Raw genomic sequence first — 24,073 nt, 5'->3', positions numbered from 1 at the left:
TGACATATTTTAGTGGAGCAGGGCATTTTCCCAGCACACAACACGTTTACTTTTTTTTCCTCTTTTGATGCAGGCTAGAGTACACTCTATATCCAGTCACGAAAGGTTTCAATAATTGGCATTCATATCTGGTTGCATGGCGCATTCTCTAGTTGTACCATTTGCTCCAAGCGGGCCTTATTCCCACATGCATTTACAGCCAATCAGGCAACTGGAAATGACCTTGGCATTGGCAAAGAAGTGTGTCGTTTCAGTATCTCTGCACCATGTCAATGTTTTCATTGTTACCGTTAATGAATAATGCAAAGAATGTTACAGTGATGTCAGCCTCACAAATTGCTATACCATTCTGAACAAAAAAGCAGCCAAGCACTGGCAAGGCATGGTGATGATACATATGTATCATCGTCATACATGTCATAGGCACAGTCTATGCTAACTTGCTCTTGACACTATCGCTAGCAGATGCTCCAGTGCTAATTCAAAACAAGCCCACCAGCCTTAAGCAGTCAAATGAATTGTGGCCATTGGAGAGCTTTATTAGTATTCTTATTTCGATGGCTCTTCGCAACTTGCAACGCCACAATATTCAGTACATATTATAACCACGTGCTCTATACACTGCAATTTTTCACTGAAAAATATTGAAACCCGTTTAAGACCTTTCTAACGTAGTACCAAAATATATTCTAGTTTCACTTGCTATAATAATCTCTCAGAATCGTTTGTAGTCTACGAGTGCTCTCAGGGTAGAAGCTATTTCAAACGTACTGGGCACTATACACCATCTCACAGTAGACAGGGTAAATGTGCACCTAACCACAACAGCGAAGTCAGTAACTTGGACATTAGCCTTAATAAAAACACAATAAACTTTATAAATTAAAGAGGGAGGAGATAATGAAAGCAACAGTGAAGATATATTTTTGTGGGCTAACTGCAGGTCACACGCTGAAAATATTAAGCACTTATCAGATGAGATACTTAAGTGACACAGATGAAACATATTTCAAGACGAAACTAGTCAAACCTCGATATATCGAACACGGATATATCGGATTATCCCGTATATCAAACACTTTCTATATCACCTGAAAAATTGCATGCATTTTTAATTTGTTATTTCGAAGGGGTCGGACTTAAAATGGATATAACGAACTCCGCCACCCCAGACCACGTTCGCTCTGTACACAGGTGGTGAGCTTTCCCACAACACCCTTGATGATAGAGGTGGCGCGATGGACATTCCTGACTGCTGTGCACTATAGCTGCACACATCAATCGCGCTGAAGGCGCCATTTGAACGTAGCACCATACGCACGTGGCAGCTTGGCTAGTTCGACAACGTCAACGACGCACTGCATTTGATGCACTGACTCCTCCTCCTCGGTGCCGTGCTCTGCACCTGCCGCGACAACGCACGCTCACTGGGCTCAGCCCAGACTTAATATGTTGCTATTGACAGTGTTTCAAAATGCTTCGATTGACGGACGTGGAGTTCGCAGCAGAAGTAGTGGCCAAACGAAGATGCTGCCGAGGTTGATCCCGCAAGCGCTGATGTTGCCCCGTTCCCGACTTCAACTGGGGCTGTAGCTGCTTTGGCCCTTCTACGCTGCTACTGCGGCGCAATAGAGGGCACCGGCCCATCACTTGAGGATCATTTAGACTATGTTGAGGACTCCGTGTTTAAGCACGTGGCTGCCATTAAGAAGCAGGATACACGGCTGCAATACTTTCAGCCAAATAAACACTTTGTGTGAGGCTTCAAGTTAGTATTTACTGCGGCACGATTGGGGCGCGATCGGGGATTGTTGCTCGGCGCATGCGTTCGGTCGCGGCGCGTGCGATTGGCCTAGACCGTGCAGACTTCGCGCGGCGGATGAAGTAGGTGCGGCCTACGCTAATTGCGTGCGGTGCATTTGACCGCGTGCTCCTGGCCGACGAAGTCGGCGCGGCCTAGGCCCATTGCATGCACTGAAACCGAATGTGCACTCTGAACAACGATCCCCGATCATGCCCTACGTTCGATTGATGTGCAGAAGTTTTTTTACGCGTCTTTTACGTGATTTTATATATAGAATTCTGGCTATATCGAACTATTTCACAATCGCCATGCTGTTTGATATATCGAGGTTCAACTGTACAAAGCTTGAAACACTTATCACAGAATGTTTAAAGGAAGCACATCTTTGGCACACTGTAACTCTTTCAGTCATGAATCACGATGGACTGTCAATGAGTGTCAAAATTGTATAATTTTATTTGCAGGGGCTGCATACTCCATAGAAAAAGTCAAAGGGGTAGGATGATTCTTTGTGCGTGTTCTAGTGAGTGCTCATAGTTCATGAGTAATGAAATACTGATTTATAGCACAGTCAGACATTGCAAGTTTTTTTCATCAAAGCAAATGACCACCTCAAAGCGCGCACACATTATTTAGCTGCTGTAGGCATCACAAGAAAGAAGCATATCCAACAAGTTGGAATCTATATACAGCGAAGCTGTGTGAGTGCATAAAATTCGAAACATGGGTATGCACGCACGTGCACACACACACACAAATGCATGCACGCGCGCACACACACACACACACACACACACACACACACACACACACACACACACACACACACACACACACACACACACACACACACACACACACACACACACACACACACCAATCATACTGAGCCTTTCGTTAAGCGGAGTTACTGACTACTAGACACCTTGAACGCATCATGGTTTCAGAGGTAACATGCGTATACGTACGTAGTGCGATTCGAATCCATTCTATCCACAAGAACAGTTTACTTCCTTATAACTGCGCAGCTGTGGATGCGTGAAGGCAAGCTTTCTGGCTAATTCTTTTTTTTCCCTTTCCCCCGCACGGCCGCTGCTGCCGTGGATGCATGGATGCGAGTGTTATATGGTGGTGCCCCATGGAACTCGGCGACACATCCAGCATAGATGCTCTGCTATGACTAGGTTGGCCTATTCGGCAAGGGAACAGCCAGGCTGCAGCGCCCACTGTCATGAAACCTGGCAAGGTTCACAAAGAAAAGCTTTGCCTCTTAATCTATCCTTTTGCCATTGCTGATAGAGTGCGGCGTATTGAACATCCCATCAAACATGGTAGTGCCTTCGGCATAGTCAAGTGTACTAATATACTTGGTAATGTGAAGTGAAATTGAGCCACATTTAATACACAGAAGGTTCATATTACGAAAAGCTTATATGCATCTTTTCCCACCTCTGGCCACAACTGAGAACTGGCATAGACAACTTGCATATAGAACAAATGTGAGCATTGTAAATGCAGTGGATAAAGGTGCATGCATTTGAGGCATCTATGACTCCAGAAGGAAAGAGCAGAGCATACCTTTTTGTCATCTTGTGTAGGCTTGGTTGGAATGTCAACACATCGTTGTAGGTAAGTCACTGCTTCGTCCTTGCGATTTAGTTCCAAGAGAGTTTTGGCAATCATTAACAGGTTCCTTCTGTAAAAATGTGGCCTAACTGGAAATAAAAAGTAAATGCGCAACAATACAGTCATTTATGTTTCTGCAAACCTTAGTGCACACGAAAGCAGTTGGAAACAATTACTGCATTTTTTCCCCCAATAAAATGGGTCAAAAAATTGCGTGTGCGTTAGAATCGAGTACAACTTTAAATCTGTGTTACCATATTGCCATCGGCATTTCAATAAGGCAGCCTCACACGCTTCGAGCCTAACTGCCGTAGCTTCCTTTATGTGCTGTAGTATGTGTGTTTAGGCATTGCTTCCTTTAGAAGATGCTTGCCGCACAAGCAGAGAAGCTGTACTTTCACACTGTAATTTACACCCTTTGGGGCTTATCTTGCCACATAACAATAATCATCATCTGTCTTGCTTGCGTTTTCTTTCTTGAAAACGCTGCGCTCGCTACTTTCCTGTCGAGAATGCTCTGTCATGCTGATAACGCGCATGCCGTTTGCGACTTGGAAGTACCGGGCACGTAGCATTTAAGAAAGGAAATGCGGACAAGACAGATGACGATTGTTGTGTTGTAAGATAAGCCCCAAAGGGTGCATATTTGTACTTTCCTCCTCTCCACCTAGGTCGGCTGCAAGAGCTAGTTGCGGTGGCTGCTCCATACTTGAATCACATTCCCCTGCCTGCGAGATCTTAGCAGCATCTGTTACAATCCCGGAGGCAGGACCCACTGTCGCTTTTCAAGCCATTGGTCGAGCGTGCGCCAGCCTCGCAATCGTCACTTCCTCCGCAACACAAAGTAGGGTCAGCAGTGAGCGCCGTCTCTCCGCAACTACCCTGAACCACAGGAACCTCCACTCCAATGGGAAAACTAGCGACGCGGCAGGCATCTAGTAAAGGAGGCATTGGCTTAGGTTAGTGCACCGTCCATCTTCCCGGTCTTCCCGTTTTCCACATTTGCTCTATCAGCATGGAAGTGCCAAGTGCAAAGACATGCCGAGTTCATCACGATGCCGGAATTAAAAGGAAAGTGATCACATGTGTGGAGACTGACGGAAATTGGGCTGCATCACAAGCATTTGAAGTTCCCGAAACTTGCGTGCAAGTTTGGCGCAAACGCTTTCTACTGTGGCGGCTGCTACGTATGGAGCAGCCACGTGGCCCCCATCTTGAAAGCGATACGTGATGAAGACAAATTCTACACACTTAGGCACACTGCGTTGTGTTCTCGTCACTTAGTGCGCGTTGAAGTGAGAGGCCGCACAAAGGTCAATTCGCTCGCTTCTGCTACCGCACTTCCCCACTCCAGCGTTTTGATAAAGTTTCCGTGGTCACTGCATGAGACGTGTTCATGTTTATTTGTGCGCACCCGATACCATGCTTGTTAATTTAGTTAGTAAGTAAATGTTTAGAACTACTATCCTTACTTTTCATATAGCTGTCTACTAATTTGCTATCGTAATGATGCTTCGCCTTTCAGGCAAAACTGCAATTATTCTTTTATTTATCGCAACTCTTTAGAGTATTGGGAATAAGTCTGTTTTTCCAAATGAGAGAAAGTTGTATTCCTGTATGAAAGAATGAGGTGCACGTTACAATCGAGGGCGCGTTACAATCGAGTAAATATGGTAAATGTTGGTTCTTGGGCATCAAAAGAAATCTCAAACTCCACCCTCTTGAGTAAAGCTTTGCATGCAGCAACAGGTGGCAAAGCAAAAGTGCAAGCATTTAAGCACAAATTGAACTGTCTTGCTTATTTCATGAAAAAAAAATGGGGGAGGGGGCAAAGGATAATAAAAAATAAGAAATTCGGTAGCATATTACACTCCTGTTACACGTGAAGACGAAAGCCTGCTGCACTTGGTGATGTGCCATCTTGCATCATCGCATTGCTGCTTTTGCAGTTCGGCTTCTTCAGTTCATTTCGAACGCTTAGCTGTGGCTTCATACACTTGTATAGCGGTGTCAGACTCGCACCCATTACGTTTCTCTTCGACTTTACGTTACATCCTCACAGCAGGGGATTGAAACGTATGTTGTTCAACGTATTGTATGGGTGATTTCAATGAATGTGTGCACTGTTCGCTTCCATTTCCAGAGTGCTTGTAGCTTCAGCCTTATGGGGGGTATGAGCCATTTGTAATGATGATATTTTTGTACCATTGGACCACACGACACATTTTTGTCAAGGCAATCAGGGGTGTGAGCCACTTAAGCCTTTCACCTTAAAAAAGTGCTTTCATATTCAACTCGGTGGGCGTAGAGCTAGCTATCACAGTAACCAGTTTCACCTAATAAAAGATCCTTCTTACTCAGCATTTCAAAAATGAGAACATTCATAGCCATTACACTTACCACTTGTGATTTAGCATACTTGCCAACTGTGAACATCATTATTCCTAAAAATTTAAGGGGCTTATATTCCTTTCCTTAAGGATGTAGACATGCAAAAGCTGTGCCACCTTTGAGCGACACTTGTGCGCATGTGCGAGAGAAGAATTTGGGAACTGGGCACCTAGGTAGTACGGAAGATATGCTTTGCTGTATCCATTCAAAGCCGATGGCACTGTGTACCACGCAAGAAGCGGCACTTCTGTCCAAACAGGATCACAGTGGGGAACACAGAAAATAATGGGAAAGCATACAACAAATTCACAGCAACGACGTGTCATTAGAATACCTAAGCTAACCGCCCTGTGCTTCGCACGGAGTCGCATCTCTACCCTTGGCCTCCATGTTGTTACAATCGGCTTGCAGGGGTAGTGACCTTCGAACCTCTCCCAGCCCACTGCGACGAGTTGCTTTGTAAAGCCAACAATGCGCCTCCTTCGGACAGCCCAAAGCCGCCAGCAAGGCTCGCCACGTTTGGCGGACCGAGTATTGTTAGTTTGCTGTCGCCTTCACGGTCTAATTGGAGCAAGAGAACTCCTGGAAAAGGGTGTTTTATGTCGCTTTCCCACGGGCCCCAGTAATTGTCACAGTCATTTGACAGACGTGGCAGCTAACTGCGGAGTCAACTCTGGAATCAAGAGGCGCCAGCTTGAGTCAAGCATGACAACCCCTGTCTACGAGGACCCTCTCCGCTCGGTGTGTTCAGTGAAACAAAAGCGCTGGAATGAGTGTGTGGTCTCTCGCCCTCATAGGCGGGTCGAATATGACGTCTTTGGACGGTCCGATTGTCTGAAGGTTGGACGGCAGTTTTCCCTCTGCTAGGGATCTAGGGAGGACAGAGGGTTTTTAAGCAGCTGTTTTCGGCGGTTCGGTGTGCTTAGTTTTCAGTCATGCTAGATTGATGAAATGTAACCTTCTCCAGTCTTCACGTAGATATTGTAAATAAATCCCTTACTCCTAGTTCTCGATGAGAGTAAGTTCCTCCCTTCAACCACATTCCAAGCGTGGATGAGCTGGATGACGGCATGGGCCCGCTACCACATCTTTACATGCCAGACTCCAACTCGTACAACCGGTTGCCAGCGGTGGGATTGTTCTACAACTCATAGACAGCGATGAGACTAACGTCACTGACTTTGGGACATGGTGACCGACCGGTACCCTGATCAAGTTGGAGGCGACTTGGGATTGACCACCTTTTACAAATGACTGGATACGGCGGAGAAGGACTGGTGCTGCTTGAGTGGGTAAGCGTTTGGTTTTGGCTGTAAGATTTACCAGGCTTCAATTTCTCTGAATTTGTAGATTTGAATCGCTGGGGATCCTTTACTTGTATTCTGATTTGTGTGGGTATTGCAGCAAGTATTGTGTGACAACAGAGCCAAAGCTTAAAGTAGTGACCATGGTCCTATTGTGTGTGACGAAAGCTGACCTGTTGTGTGAAGAGCTCGAGGTAGACGTAGAGGACTTGACGGAAGCAGAAATTTGTAAGACCATTCTCCAAAGTGACAATGATTTGAAACTCGTCGAACAACTAGGTAAACGTATTCTAAGCAGAAGACAGGAACAGGAAGCAATTAGGCAAGAAGAGCAAGACATTAGGCAAGAAGATATTAGGCAAGGAGATATTAGGCAAGGAGATATTAGGCAAGGAGATATTAGGCACGAAAAAAGGCCTAAAATAAGTAACGAGGCAGTACGCTACTGCACTGAACAAAGAGATTCAAGGTTTGGAGCAGGCAATCGAACGAGGACAACAGCGGCTTGAGAAATCTGCAGGCTGGACGCAGCGAAAGTGGGAGGAAGTCGATAGTAGATTTTGGTTGAAAGTCGAGAGAAGGAGTAGTACCTGCAAGATTAGCCGCAAGTTCATAGGTCAATTCAAAGTGCTAGCAGCTAACGATGCCTTAGTGGCAACAGAGGCTGTTGAAGGCCATAGTGAGAGTAACGAGGTGATGTGCCAACAGAGTACTCGCTAGGCCGGCTGTGAGACAGCTAGGCTGGCTGTGAATGAATTGGAGCAGTCACCGCGCGGGTGCACCGCGTGTAATCTTAACGCAGTCGTTAACGAAGTACAGAGTACTGACCCGACAGACACGGGGACCCATGTCGAGTCAGATCTGCGTGCAAAAGTGCAGTGCCAGCAGGATGATGCAGTTGAGGGCAGTTCGCATGATTGCGAAGCTGCTTAGCTCAAGGGAAGACAACTGCATTGCTCACGGATCGGTGCAGCTGTCCACTAGTCTAGGTAGTAGAGGGATGATTTAGTTATGAATCATTCGGACTTTGCGGGTGAGACAGCGATCAAGACCGGCGAGCTGTGTGCCGATGCACAGCGCGAGCTGGACAATGAAGTAGAGGGCAGGTCGCAGGAGTGAGAGTTGAATTGCTCGAGTAAAGACTACTGCATTGTTCCAGAGTCAGTTGAGCTGTCCGCCAGTCGAGGCAAAGAGAGAGTTGATTTAAATGAAAATCACCCAGACTGTGCTGGTAGGAGAGTGATCCAGGCCGAAGAGATGTGTGCCAGCCAGCGTGAGGCGCGAGAAGGTGGCATGAAAGGGAGTTCCGAGGAATAAGCGCCGTAGAAAGCACGGTCAAGATTGGAATGCGGTGAATAATGTAGCACAGTCAAAGACAGCGACAGATGCAAAAAGGCAGGGTGCGAAGAAAAGAAAGGTGCGGTCGTCTTTGACAACTTTGGCGTATCAAGCAAGTTCGAGCCACTGGTCAAAAAGAGACCGAGAAGCCTGTTCTGTGCGAACACGGACAAACGGCACGGGGCAGTTATGTTCATCATTCCGTCGTTCATTTCGGGGTGAAGCATGCAGTGCGAATGAGCGCAAGGTGGCAAGACGAGTCGAGGTGGTAGGGAGTTGGGACGCAGTCAATTGAGTTCATGATAAAAGCCTCATGGCAGGACGCAAATTGGCAAGAGACTAAAGTCTTGAAGGAGCTGATAGTGTGTCAGTCCTTTTGTTGTTCCTGGATAGCCAGAATAGCTTTCAACCCGCGACCACCTCGAGTACGGCTCAAAAGTACAAGTCCGTCGTAAACAATTGGAATAGGGACCACAAAGCTAGCACGATTGCTATTACGTACCTCTAGAGTTGAGGAGACTATTCGGTGGCACCAGTACATGTGATAAGTACACCACTGTGATAGGGTAAGAACAGGCTGTTCGTGAAGTTAGGCTGCTTAAGTTGCGACAGCTGGGTTTGGTTAAGTTCAAAGGTAACGTGAACGCTCGTTTTGGCGGCACAAAAGTTTGGGGTCAAAATTTGGGGTTCCCAGTTGAGCGGGTTACATTGAAATTTTGATAAGAAGCTTGGTGGGTTAACAGCTGATTCTGGGCGTTTCCACACTGAATGGTATTGTGTTGCTGGGATCGACTCTTCTGTGCCGGTTGTTGCGAGATGGTCTAAGGCATTCCAAGTGCGCAGTTGTTGCAGAGAGCAAAGCCATATTCTTGCTCGCCAGCCATTCTCTTCCTGCCCAGCAGTTGCCAGCACTGTGTACAATACAACAAATCTGCAGTAACTAACACTATTCATCAGTCTTCAGCCGCTAAAGCTGCAATTACCTTTCCATGGTACAGAAAGAGTTAGCTAAGGTATCCACCATCCCAAATGAAGCTTTCTGCAATGCAACAATGAAGCTAGCAAAATTGATGTAGTTAGGTTTACAGCATTTTATTATGAAAAAGAAAGAACACCAAGAGTCTTCTTTCATGCTTTTTCTGTATATCTTGTAGCTATTGTAACAATAATAGCAAAATAAAACATTGACATTGCATCGTAAAGCACCCACCTTCTGGGTACAGACACTGAAACGATTTTATATAAGCATTATAGTACATTAGTTAACATGCATTGATGCACGCCAGTATTTTACTAGGCTTTAAAGGGCTTCAACTGAAAAAAAGTGATAATGTCATGTCAGTACTCGTAAATGGAAAACAGAGTGGAAGGCTTACTTTCTTCAGCTTTTTGGAAGTGCTTAAGTGCCTGAAAATGTAAAATGCAGAGGCTGATTAGACATCAAAAGCAACATTGTGTGCTAAGAAATTGTATTTACAGGACCCCACGAAACTGCTGCTACAAGAAAAATTTCACAATTGTGGCTGACTGAGTTGTAGGGCTTAATGGGCCAAAAAAACACGTAATTATGAGCACCTAGTGGAGGGCTTCAGATTAATTTTAACTTTCTTTTAATGTGCACAGAACACAAGTGGTTTTGCATTTTGTCCTATCAATATGAGGTCGCTGCAGCCGGGAATCGAACCCATGACCTTGCACTCAGCAGCACCGTAGCCAGTGAGCCATTGCGGTGGTATTACCATAGTCATAACGATGACAGTTCACACACATATTCATCATGACAATGTACCTACAGAAAAGGAACTAACCTACAAAACAATTTGGCATTGCTGGTTATTGCAGCCTAGGAGTTTCACCATTGCCACAAGGCCATAAATATGTTCTGGAAATATTTAGTTACAACTAGCTTTTAAAAGGTTTTGAAATGCTTTTTAACTTTCATAGAAATGCTGCCGAGATAAAATCTCTCCTAGAATGGTTGTGCTATGTGTGCATTACCCTTCTTTCAATCCGCAGAATTCCGCATCAACGTCCCACCTCTCTGGCTATAGCGACGTGCAGTGATGAGAGTTGTCTACTTTCAGTTTACTTGAACCAAGTACATTTCCACTTTTCCATCTGAAGCAGTTTTCCTCATTACTGTGGAAGATGGTGCACGGAAATTGAGTATGTTTTGTGTTCAGATTGTCTACAGTATGCAGTTTATTCCCTACACACACCTGTAGTGTACAATGATGACAACTGGATACTATTTATGTTGTGTCCCACCAATGGCCGCTGCCGCTCAACCATCTTATATTCTTCCCCAGCGCTTTCAAGGCAGGTAGCTTTCCAAAAGAAACTTATTTCACCCATTTCCTCTCACATTCACGGCACAAATGAATTGAATTCTCAGATGAAATGTACAATTGGTTTGAAAAAGTGTCTTAATTCTATATTAAATTTACATTTATTATTACATGTACAAAAGTTAATATGTAAACATTTACTATTAAAAAGAAGCTGAAGGGAGTGGCATGCTTCAAGTATTTCCTACAACGTCATGACTCCCGATTAACATTACTTGCCCATTCTACGTAGAATGGGGATGGCATCACTGCAATCTCTAGTGATGCAGATGTTAAAACCAATTAATATAATTATATGCTTGAAGCAGAGATTTAAATTAGGCTTTTGATAATTACAAGGGCCTACCCTACTAATTCCGTGCATTTCAACACAACCATGAAAAATGTTTTAAAGAACCCTTGAAGCACACGTATAAGTTCTCCATCCATTAACTCCTTGGTTCCCATAAAATGGTACAGCGTGACTAATGGGCATATAATCAGACAAAGAACTGTGTGGCAACAAACTCAGATGCAAGATGTGCAATAGTTGTTGGGTGATGGAGATATTCCAGGGAGTTTTTGGAAAGGAGCTCAACCCCTCAGACTTGTGGGCTGTACCATGGAACAGCTAAATGCTGAGTGGAGAAGAAAAAGGACGGGCTGCTTTTTATATGGTAAGCATTTAACAGGCTTAAAAAGTAATAATAATGTTTAAAGGCACAGTACTTTACAAAGCCAGCATTTTCTCTTGGTCAAGCTATACTGCCAACACTATTCAACATTAAAAAAGAAAAAGAAAAATCCCTGTCGATTTTTTGGCCTATACTGTGTTTGGTTTATATGGCGTTAAGAAAAAGTTTAGCCCCATGATTCCCCTTATTCTTCTTGCGCATTGCAAAGAAATGTCCTCAACATTGGCAACCTTGATGCCACGAGGTAGTATATAAGGGTTCTTTGGGTAGCTGCCTGCTCTCAAGTTCACATACTGTGTGAAGCCTGCATTTGAAAGGATGATCCACATCAGCCACCATAGCCATGGACGATGCTGCCTAACACCCTAAAGGCCAATTTTGTACAGAACACAAATATCCAAGAAAGTTGACGGGAGAATGGGATGGCGACCAGAGCACTGCATGCACAATGTGAATATGTGGTGGGTTTGGTACCTACCTGTAACAAGGTTACGTTAATTTCTTTTTCTTCTATATACATTTCAATAAAAGTTATAATCAATAAAATTTTTTCCCCTTATGCTTTTCTTGGCTTCATTATGCATTTGCTTAATGTGGTTGTAACAAACGAAAAATTTAGCCCCGTGATTCCACTCATTCTCGCTTAAGAAGTCTTGCAGTCAGCCATAGGTGGCGAGTTTTCAATTTTCCGGCAGGGGGCTGAGGTCCGACCAGCTTTGCAAAAACTGTATGCCCCCTTAATTTTGTCTGTTGGCCTGTTCATGGTGCAGTATAATCCACAGACCTCACACAAGACCAGTCCAAGGAGGGAGGCGACTATTGTTAGTAGATGGCTTCACCAAAGTAAGAAAAAGAAACTGCGGAAACATTCGGCTACATATAGAACCAAAAAATTAACTGACGATTATGTACGATATTCCCTAATGTGAAATTTGAGCACAGCTCTATAAGCGTTTTCATATTGCAATACAATAGGTGGTGCAGACAATCTGTCTTGTGTGGCACGTTACAAATGGAGCGAATCGTAGCGCGACTGCTTTGCTTATTGCGAGATCGCCAGAGGCAGCATGGTTGCAATTCACAGCAGCCGCCGTAAGCAGACCTTTGCTAATGCACAGCTTTGTTTTAATATATAATATCGTTATCTGCAAAAAGCCGACACGTGCTACTCTGGCGCCATCTTGTAGCCATCGTGTAATATATATATGTGTTTGTGTGTGTGTACACACACACACACACACACACACACACACACACACACACACACACACACACACACACACACAGTGGCACTACACTTTTCATGCTTTCGCTGTACTTTTCATCTCATGCTTTCCCTGTACTTTTCATCTCATGCTTTCCCTGTAGCCTCCTCCTCCTCTTCGCATTTCATCCCACGCTGCACTCCATGTTCACTGTCATCCTTCGATCTGTTGGTTCACTCAGTTACACAGACGCCGAGGCACACCGACGCTCAATATGCGCGCTTAAGAGTTGGGCTCTAAAATGCGATTGCAACCAGACTATGAAAAGAAGCTTGGCTAGCAGTTCAACCTCTTACTGCTTTTACAGAATGTGCAGAAATTACACTAGGAACACCGGGCACAGAAATAGAGGCACCAGTACTAGTTCAGAAAACGTGGGAAAAACCGATCTGTGCTTAGAGAGAAGCAAGTTTAAGTAGAAGGAAGGTAAGAAAATATTACTACAGTAAAAGCTATTGAGTTGAAAATTTCAAAATCAGTCTTTTCAATTTAGAGGAAGTGAAAAGCAGACAAGACACTCACTTTGTATGTTTAAAATTTTTTTTCTCACAGGTACTTTAAATAAGCCATTTTTTTTTCATCTCTTGGGTGATTACAAAAAATTTAAGATAATCAAAACTGCTTTGGTTTCGTTCAAAACACTAAGAATTAAGTGGAAATTTGATATTTTACAGTATATAGTAAAATCATGTTAAACGGAACCTCAAGGGACTGGTGAAATACGTTTCGATTAACAGGAGTTCCATTTACTGAGAAATATCGGTGCAGGTGCAGCACTATGTGTGATGCAGCCTGTGACGTAGCTAGTTTTGGTTTTAAGGAAGCACAGGTGGCAACATGCAAAACAAAAACGTGTTTCTTACTGCTCCAGTTGGTGGCAGAATAACATGCAGTAATGCAGGGGAAGCCGAAATTACCAAACAGGGCACCATCAGAAACTTTGGTTCGGCTTAACTTGGCCGTCTATGGGGTGAGTGGCGGTGCCACAAAGCTGTACATGCTATGAATTAAACATTTATCGAACTTTTGCCTGCTTGAGTTTCTGCCACCAATTTTTAAGGATGGCTGTCTGAACAGGTGCCAAAAAAATGTATTTCAGATCCTGTCTCATTCTGGAAAATTTTTTCTTTAGATCTAACTTGCTTCTGATGTTTCTGTTTAAAGAGTGGCGAAAATTTTGGTTCGACTAAACGAAAGTTCTTTTGCATTGCTGAAATACAAAATTAGCTCATTTAGAGGCTGTTCCGTTTACCGAGATTTTACTGCATATTGCAACCAACATTTCTTAAAGCAAAAAGCATACAAGCATCAGCCCCCAACCGTCAAAAAGAAAGCATATAATGATACAACAGAAGTGTACAAGCCCACCTCTTCATAACTGGAGCTTGGGATTTCTGAAAATATAAGCTGCCCTGCCTTCCTGATGATCCATGGTGTACCTGCCACCTCATAGCACCTGCAAAAATGACAAAAACTCAAAAATTCTGGTCAAGCAGTTTCATGAAACCAAATATTTCAGAAAGCTAAAGTTAATGCTACTGCAGAAAGTCAGATTACGCGGGGTCATAGTTCCATATAGCGGATAAGCCACAGGCTAAACGTTTGCCACTGCTCGACATAAGAGAATGCCTAATATTAAAGAATGCTCTGGAAGCTAGCCATAATTACTTTGGAGACTAGCCAGTTCATATCAAGAGAACTGTCATGAAGTGAAAACAACTTTACGTGCAATTTAGCAATTTGAACATATACTGTAAAATCCGGACAGATGCCCCATCGCTGAAAGAAAACCCATCCCTGTTTTTGGCATGATTTGCAATTTTTTCCAAAACACCGAAAGATAGCCCACTTCATAATCCCTCGTCCCTGAGAGCATGACGGCAAAAATGGGGTTTGTTAGCTACTGTGGAACGTAAGGGACACTGCTGAAAGGGAAGGACAGTTTTATTTGGTCCATCCCCCTTAGCTGCAATGGTCACCTTGTCTCAAGCTGATACCACGGGAGATAAGTGAACAATGCTGACAGGTCATCAATGTTTTGTTCGACAGTAATATTGACTGTTCTTCTGAACACTTTGAAGAATACTGAACAAAGGCTTACAACCAAAACTGCACAACCTTTGACTGCAATGCTTTTTGTTACCTTTTCTCAATTGTACACCGAAATTTAGTCCACTCCCTCTTTTTACGTGATGCGACTATCCCGAGAGATAGTTGTGCTATCTCTCGGGATATTACGATAGTCATAAAAACTAGCAAAATACAACTTCACTAAAACGAAACAAGTTGATGTCACCATAGACACTTAGGTAGACAGTATATGATACACGAGACTTCCATTATTATTCAATTTGTCAGTAAAGTATACGTGGTTGCAAAATATGAGCCAGTCAAATTACAGCTTTGATATCTGGAATACTGACAGGTACACCTCCATACTTTTGACCTAGGCAAGGAGTGTTTCACAGGTGTCATGCCCATTAGTTAATTTTCTACTCCACTCACACATTTGTTACTGCGACATACGTTACCATACTTCGGTTTCATCCTGTGATAGTTTTCAATTCGTTTTACACCTCTACTTGTCAGATCCGACCACAGTTGCTCGCTCTTTGCTGCATTTCTCAAATGAGGTGGTATTCTTCAACAGTGGGACTACTTAAAGTTTGTTCAACTGCAATCTTCTGCTACCTGCTGGACACTTTTTACATTACTAGCAACAATTTTTCCAAATCATTTATAGAACAGTGGTGCACAATTTTAAAAGTTTATTACAAACTTGATTCGCATTTGACAGATCCTAATATTCAAAATTTTTCACTGCCTGAACACCCAACAATAAACCATGATGCAGACATTGCATTTGCATGTGTGAACTCCGCATTGAATTTGTCAATTTCAAGCTACGAGCACAAAGTAGTGCAATTTTCCTCGCTTCTGTGTACATCTGTGTCGAGGTTAATAGGGTTAGGATGTAATACAGTCGATTTCCGATAATTCAACCTCCACGCAACTGTCTACAGTGATTCAATAATGCAGCAGGTCGAATTAAAATGAAAAAAAAAATTGATGTGGCAGTATTTCCTTGGGTTTAACATACCTTGGAGCCAAATACGCGCCCACTTGCTATGTGTTCAAAATAGAGAATTAACGTAGAAATAACAAAGTTCCTAACCAAAGTAGAAATCCAACAGACGCGATTTTTTAGGATAGCGGCCGGTTTCATAAAGTCAGCTTCGCCGCAGGATGTTTTGACGTCTGCTTCGCCGCAATACAGCCCTGTTATGTGGTAAAACATACGAACGCGGCTTTGGTTTCCTATTCGCTAGCACCACGCAGGCAATTTTCAACCCAATTTCCTTGGAAAACGAAAGGTGCCCATTAAAATCGAGTAAATATCATAATCAGCCATCATGAGCTACCCTTATTACAAGAGAATCTTCCTAGGGCGGGCGGAAAATGGACATTTTCGATGGGAGATGATGTGCATTCCAACACATTCACGGTCCCCTAAGCTCCACCGAGACAGACGCTGCCACAACGGGGCCATTATTGGGGTCACATTAGGGGTCAGGCAAACGTGTTCGAAGTGGTCAAGCTCGGATTATCCGGCAAATGCCAATTTTAGGATCAAAATAGTGAATGTTTGGGCCCATAGAAATGTATGGGCGCTCGGCGGGACCTTCGATTGGGATTGAATTAACCGAAAAATCGAATTGCAGTCAAAATTCCATGTTTACTGTACGTTTTCAAATGCTTGTCAGTATCCCATATGGTGCCCTAGCTATTTAAACATGCTATCACCGCAACCTCCCACTCTAGTGTGGTAGGCAGAAAGATTTTGAATCCTGGGGAAAAGAAATTAACCGACGATTATGTATGATATTCCCTAATGCGACATTTGAGCGCAGCCTACAGATGTTTTGATTTCTCAATTCATTGGCTGGAGTGGACAAGCTGCCTTGTGCGGCACGTTGCAAAGGATCGGAGTGTGGCGCGACTGATCGCGAGAAGCAGCACGTGGGTGACGTGTGGGCGCGATTCATGGCAGCCACCGCAGACAGACCTCCCAAACGATCCGCGCTACTCTGCTGCCATCTCGTAGCCATCGCCGTCACACTACGCGTTTACTCCCGCTTTTGCCAAACCTTACTCCCCCGATGCGCTCTGCGTTCTTTCAACGATGATGCTCACAGCAGGAACGGGCACTTAAGAGCCGAGCTCTAAAACAGCTACGCCCTAAAAACAAGCCAAATATGTGGCTCACTTTACGTTAAGCACTCTACTTGCTTCAATTTATTTTAATACAAAGTGCCTATGCACAAACTGTCTCAAAGGTATATTTTATACATTACATCTCTGTACTTGCCTTGGAAGAAGGCTGGGTTTACTAAAATGCATAAAAAGTAATGATCTGCCACTGCGACTGGTAACAACAAAATACCTTGTGCTAAGCAATGATGGTGACAGCACTTAGGATATTTTATTCGCAACTAAAGTGCCTAAATGTGCAAACTATACTCAAGTGTTCTTAGCTATGAAGCAATGGCTACAGAACCGCAGTGTGTCGTGGGACCTCAGCTGGAAGTAGACCAGCAATTTCGTTCCCTTTTTCTAACGCGGAAAAAACTAATTGTTTCCTTTTCTACAGCATGTAATGTGAAATGATACATTACATTCACCAGTAGCTATTGATAATTTATTCTATTTTTTGGTGTGCCCTTTAAGAATTCTGGGCTTTTGCATGCCAAAACCACGAGCTGATTAAGAGGTATGCTGTAGTGGCAGACTCCGGACTAGTTTTGACCACCTGGGGTTCTTTATAGTGTACCCAATGCACGGTACATGGGCGCTTTTGAATTTCGCCCGCCCCTATCGAAATGCGGCCACCGTGGCGAGGATTTGATCCCATGACCTCGTGCTTAGCAGTGCAATGCCAAAGCCACTAAGCAACCATGGCGGGTAGTTTGCCGTTTCAAGTTTTGACACACATAAGAGCATCACACATTTAAAACATTTCTCAAAGGCAAAATGGCACTCGTGTCTGCTGGAGTTCTTGCAGCAAGCTGTCCCGCCTGCTAGCTCCCTTAAAGGGCACTTCACCAGGCCCCATAGAAAATATTAGTTATACGCTGGAAGTTGTTACATGTCCTCTAGGGAGCATTCTGCTGCATATGTCAATGTCGCGAACCCATGATTTCAGCAGGCAGGCTCCACTGCCAAGCAAGATGCTGTCTCCACTCGCCCCGTCTAGCCTTTGTTTTTTTCTTTTCTTTTTCCACAAATTTTGTTTTTTCAGCAACTATTTAACCAGTTTTGGAAAGCTAGTCTTACAGCAGCCAATCAGCACTTGAAAGCTTGCTTGCTTCAAAGATGTTGAGAGGCTATTCCTGCAGTTTTCTTTAATGACAATTACTGATCTTTTGTTTAAAAGTGATCCTAATTGTCCTTGATAGCAGTCTTTTTTTCTTCAGCCAGTACAAGCATGGAATCCATGTTTAATCCATTGTTCACATAATATTTTGGTGGAGGTTGGTGTTCCTCGTCATCACCACAAAGTTCTACAGTGGCCGCACCATCCAGCTTTCCACTATAGCTCCCAGTCATGGCACCTTGCCTGCACCTACATCTGCTACTCAACAACATGTGTCACGGTTACCAATCCTGCGACTCTGGTGTATTCACTGGCCAAGATAAAGTTGACGTTGAGGTTTGACTCGGCATGTATAAGCGTGTTAGCCAGAACAATCGCTGCGACCCTACGATAATGCTAGCAAATGTAATAATCTACTTGGGTGGAACACTGTGTTTTGGTTCCAGACTCACGAGGGCGAGCTGCGTAGCTGGGATGCCTTCAAGGACAAGCTCAGCGACCTTTGGAAACCTGACCAATCACCAACTGACTGCAAGAAAAGAGCTTGCTAGCTGAGTGCAATCTTCCACTGAATTGGATGTCTTGTACATACACGACAAGCTCACTCGTTTTCAGAAAGTCTACAACAATATGGCTGAGGTTGACAAAGTAGGCCACGTCCTCAAAGGGACTATAAAGGATCAAAGTAGTAGAATAAAGTTTTCACCAGCGATGTCGCTGTCAAGGAATGCCACTGCTTCAAGGTGTCCAAAAGCTGGCGCATCATTCCACAGTTCTCCCATTTCCCAAACATGGCTGAGACAACATCCTGTGTCAACCTTACCACTGCACCCCCCTTCAATGGGGGTGTAACATGTTCTGAGAGAGCTCGACACTGCAAATCCAGCCCCGTTCCACCCAAGGCCACCTGACCATACCACTAACAATCGGCGTCAGCGATCTCCCTTATTCAGGCAGTTGTGCGGCAAGAATTTTTCAACCTCGGTTTTCCTGCTGCCTGTTCTGCCTCCCTACCTGGCCCCAGGCCGGTGCTGACAGCAGTGCCTCGAAGTGACCTGTATTCTCCTCCCAGATTCTGCCGAGTGGAGAACACCAGACAACAAGCTGATGTGCTTCTGTTGCCACTGAATTGGCCATGTAGCGCATCACTTCCATAACTCCTGGACGTCCTTGCCTTGGAGATACTTTTCCCTTGTCCTCGACCACATGCCAATCCTCGCCGCTACTTGCCTCGCTGTATGTCTCCTACCTCTCCCACTGCTGCAGATGAGACTCGTTCTGCTAGCTAGCCGTCAACTCAGCACCGTCGGTCCCCATTGCCCAAGCCATGCCACTATTTGTCAACGACCAGTCATGGAGCCTCAAGGTCGGAAAACTAGACCATACAGCTCCTGGAGGTAGCGCTGCATTATTTTTATCATGCCGAAAATCCTCAGTTGACACTACAAACTAACGGGAACCTACTTGATGTTCACATCGACAGTGTCCCTTTGACGGTGTCTACCAAGTTGACATTTCCAAGTTCCCCGAGTTTTCCAGGTTTTCCCTGAGTGCCTTTGCAAGATTACCTGAGTGATACAGAACTGTTTTATGTCAAGACGAGCTCTCTAGTAAGCATATAAAAAAAATTTTAAAAAGAAAACGACTTAATCCAATTTGAATACTAAGGAGTAGTGTTCATGTTATTCAAGAAGAGAATAGAAGGGAGGGGTTAGTAAAATGCACAGCAAATAAAATGTCTTCAAAAGAAAATTGCAAATAGAGTCGGACATTCTCAAATACGAATAAAAAGGAGATGCATACAGAAGCAAATATTTTGGAATGTGAGCTATTCTTATCAACTGATAGAAAACGCAGTGGTATGAGGTCCGAACTTTGTCACAATTGAGATTCTCTCTCAAGAGCTCGTAAGTCAACCTCAACTGTCCTGATATACTCTCAGCCCGCGCACGACGCCTCATTGTTGTGTTTCACTGCTTCAAAGAGTTTATTTTGGTTTGGATGAGGGACACTTGCATGTCGGCATCAGCCAACACTGTTTTTTGAGCTCAAGCTCCTTCAAAATGGCGACAGCACACTTCCTTTCCCGTTAACTCCTCGATGCGTAGGTCCTTTCTGTTCTTGTACACTTTCTGTCACTAGTTCGCCCCACGGACCATTTGAAGCATCTTCTTGGTCAGTTGCACAGTCCACGTCCCAGTTTTCGAACTCAAAGCAGAAAGCAAAAATAGCAGCCTCCGCGAGTGGTGCGCGTGCCTCGAAATATAGCAGATCTCGCGAGCTCTTGGAGCTGGAAAAGTCGCAATTTGGAGTAAAAAAAGAACACTTTTGAGCAGTAACTTACTGCTCTGGTGCAAAAAGGAAGCTATGTATACGTTGATACTTTCTGAAACACTGCATTTAATATTGTATTATAGTAAGAAGCAAGTACCTTTTTTCAAATTGCTGTTGCATGTTATTGTTACTGTATAAAAAGATAAGATAAATACAGATCCCTTACCTGCAGTTAATTCTGCACTTCAATAAAATGGAAATGAAAGTTACACTAAATAAAAACAACTAGCTGAAGGTGGGATACAAACCGATGTCTTCGCATTACGTGTGAAGTGCTCTTACCAATACACCTATAGTGGTGCTGTTTTCCCGTGCACTTCCTAGAGGATTTATGTATGTATCCTGAACAAACCTTGGGAGTGTTAGCCAGCAGCACCACTGATGGCTATGGATGTAGAACATCCTGTCTAACATAGGCGTCATGCAGTACTTTAACTTTTTATGGTGAGGGGGGACTGGTCAATGAACCCTTACATGCTACGTGAAGGCATCAAAGCTGCCAGATTCAAGACCCTCGCTATGTAATAAACGAGAACAAGGCAATCAGAGAGCCCAATTTCCATTTATTTTTCATTTCTTCACTTAAATGAAAGTGACCATTTCCTCTAAGCTTTCTTTGATCTCATTGCTTGTTGGTTTATGATTCTGACTAGCATGCACACATGCAGGTGCACGCGCGCACACACACACATGCACACACAAACACACACAAACGCGCGCACACGCACTAACATTCAAAATGAATGTTAGTGGACAGTAATGTCCATATATTTCAACAAGCCAATTACTTATTTACTTTACTAATAAGTTGTTTTGTCAATTAGCATTTCATCTTTTTTTCTGTCAGATGTACACTCCAAAACCAGAAATTAGAAGTTTTTTTTTTATGTTGAATGGCGTTCGGAGTTTGTGGGGGAAAAGCTGACTTGAAGTTTGCCGTTTGTTCCTGTTTTTGCTTTATTACGGTATGATAGCACCTACACAATTTCAGCATAAACCCAGATCGGGATGATAGAAGCAGAAGTGTAAAAAATTTGTAAAACATCTTTCTCTGGCCCAAGTGCAGATCCAGGCACTTAGACTAATGCTACACAGACCATAGATATTCATTCCCTTGCTTAATGTTAAGGCCACAGGAAATTGAAATTTAATCAAAGTCCCTACGGGGAAGAGTAAACATAGTTTGGCCTACTGCAATGCAAGCAGAACGCATTGCTCACCAATTTCCAAGAACATAATAGTTCAGAGGGTCTTGGGGCATCAATTCTATTGCTTTCTGTAAAGATAAAGATACAAGACAAATTGCTTAAAAAATCTAGAAACTGAACCTGTTCTCAGTATGCCACAGAAATACGACATGTACAAGAAAAAACACAATTTTAAACTTGCCTCAACATGCTTCTTGATTAAGAAACCATCATGGATTCTTTCCTTGGTTGAAGGATGGTCCTTCTTGGAACCTATTAAAATACTGTACCACTGGAAGAAAAAGCCGAAGAGAAAGGTACAGAAATACATTTTTGAAAAAAAAAAAAAAGAATGTTGCTTGATCGCAGTTTGGCAAGGGCAAATGGTGAAATCCTGCTAATCAATGGTTAAATGAACTTTCCCATAAAGCATTTGACCCCTTGCTTTTGCTTGCAATATCATCTGTCTAAAGAGGAAAAATAATACAAAATACCACATTAACTATTTGGGTGCCTGGCATCCAGCACATTCTGTCGAACAGGTTGTCTTTAAATTCAAATGTTAGTTATCGTCACACATTGAACATTTTACAGTTTATTTCAATTGAAAATTCACTAAAGAATTAAGGCGTGCTAATTAATTATATCAGGATAATTATTGTTCCACAGGCAAAATGGCCTTTTTATCACTGTAATTTGAAAGCACTTCGTAATCAATGTCTAAGTCCTCTGAATCATAGTTGAGAAGTAGTTCTTGACATTACGCACAATTAAATAACTGAGCACGCTTTGGTGTTGGTTTACCATGTAGGAAAACTAAATGTGAGCAACACGAATATTTATCCCTTTCAGGGTTGATTTTGTTCGCTATATGCGACCACACAAGGTAGATGTTTTTTTAATTCCAGATTTAAATTCTTCAGAGGGACCTATTTCTAAAAAAATTTACCGTTATTGTTTCAAGGTGACTGTAAAGTGAGAAAAAAATATATTGTGTTGGTATATATGTAAAAAGGAAATTATTTTATAAGAATTAAAAATTTGATACTTTGTTATGCACATAGTAATTCAAGGCTTAGCAAATGCGCACACGAGAATATTTTGCAAGACTCAAATTTCCTGCTCTTATACTAATACTTACGTCCGTAGCGTAATCGAACTGCATCGGTGAGCGCACTCAAGGACACTGTGGTTGTGTGCCCGTTAAAAAAGCAAAACATTTGGCAAACTTCCGTTAACCTTCGTCTTATCAACCAGAGGCAATTAGTTTTCCAGAGTCTCCAAAAAAGGAAACGCATGCACGGGGGCATCCTTCGTATGCGCATCCCTGTGAGCAATAAATGAGAAAGTAACAGATGGTCGCCCTTTGAGCAATTAGTAACAAAATAGCCATCAGTTTTGCGAGCGCAAGAAGCCAAAACTGCCAGTGGAACAGAACCCAAACTAACCGCTGACCACCTGCGAGCGAATGCGCGCGTAGTGGTATATAGACGTGCTACAGCAAACAAGGTAGCTCTAAAACAAACCATGCAACGAAAACAGAGAAAGGGAGGTACGACAAAAATATTTCCTGTATTCCCGCGTAGTGGCAGCAAATGCCAGGAAAAAAAAAGTCAAGAAACTGGCACACTTTTTAAGCATACAGACAGTGCCACAAATAGAAGGCATCAACCATTTTGGACTAGTTCGCAGGCGCCGTATATTTATGTCAGTGACAATGAAAGGGATAAGTCTTGTCATGCCATCTGTTGTATATATAAAAAAAAAAACCTACAATAAAATGTGTAGTTTAACGAACTTTTGAGTAGATGGCACAACCAGTCCACGATATTGTCATGTTCACAAATTATCCAGGAAAAGGTAGAGAGTATGTGGAAAGTGCAACAAGCCTTTACTCGGACACAACACTTCAAGCGTTAAGTTGTGTTTCACCCAACGTTCCCCCCCCCCCCTCCCACTCCAAAACATGTACAGTATAAATAGCCACTGAACTCATTCGCGCACTACTGCTTATTTTTTTATGACCAATTATCTGAACCATCATTATGTTAACTTGATTAGTGCTTTATTTGAAGTGTTTTTGTAAATACATCTTCAACTATCTATGGCACCTAAAGGGATGGAAGCGGCCAAGGAAGCAGCAAATTTGGCACTATGTAGCAGGTTTGGCGCAGGAATTGTATGTAATCGAGCAGAAAATACGTGTCTGGGAGCATGCTAGGTAAGGCTCAACATGACTAAAATACAGACAAATCAATAAAAGATGTTCTTTATCAGACTTTGAAGAATACTATTAGGTTATGGCGAATCAGCTCTGTGAAGTCCAAAGGTTGGAGGAAAGTTCGCAAAAGGAAAAAAAATCTCCTACACCCGACAAAGGAAACCCATGGGTGTTCCTCGGAAACCACTATTAAATTAAGTACCGGAT

The 24,073-nt window shown here is 43.3% G+C and overlaps 1 protein-coding gene across 1 annotated transcript in view; it reads right to left on the bottom strand.

Moving 5' to 3' along the window:
* The window catches only part of LOC135911108 (regulator of microtubule dynamics protein 1-like), a 54,833-nt gene that overhangs the window by 7,619 nt on the left and 23,141 nt on the right, over positions 1–24,073 (bottom strand). The window contains exons 4-8 of the mRNA XM_065443223.2: positions 21,848–21,937; positions 21,679–21,734; positions 14,119–14,206; positions 9,840–9,870; positions 3,383–3,519 (exon numbers count right to left, since the gene is read on the bottom strand). Coding sequence (XP_065299295.1) covers positions 3,383–3,519; positions 9,840–9,870; positions 14,119–14,206; positions 21,679–21,734; positions 21,848–21,937 — 402 coding nt within the window. The remainder of the gene's footprint in view (positions 1–3,382; positions 3,520–9,839; positions 9,871–14,118; positions 14,207–21,678; positions 21,735–21,847; positions 21,938–24,073) is intronic.

Source organism: Dermacentor albipictus, chromosome 1 (genome assembly GCF_038994185.2).
Source record: "Dermacentor albipictus isolate Rhodes 1998 colony chromosome 1, USDA_Dalb.pri_finalv2, whole genome shotgun sequence".
Lineage (NCBI taxonomy): Eukaryota > Metazoa > Arthropoda > Arachnida > Ixodida > Ixodidae > Dermacentor > Dermacentor albipictus.
This window is presented reverse-complemented; position numbering and strand designations above follow the sequence as displayed.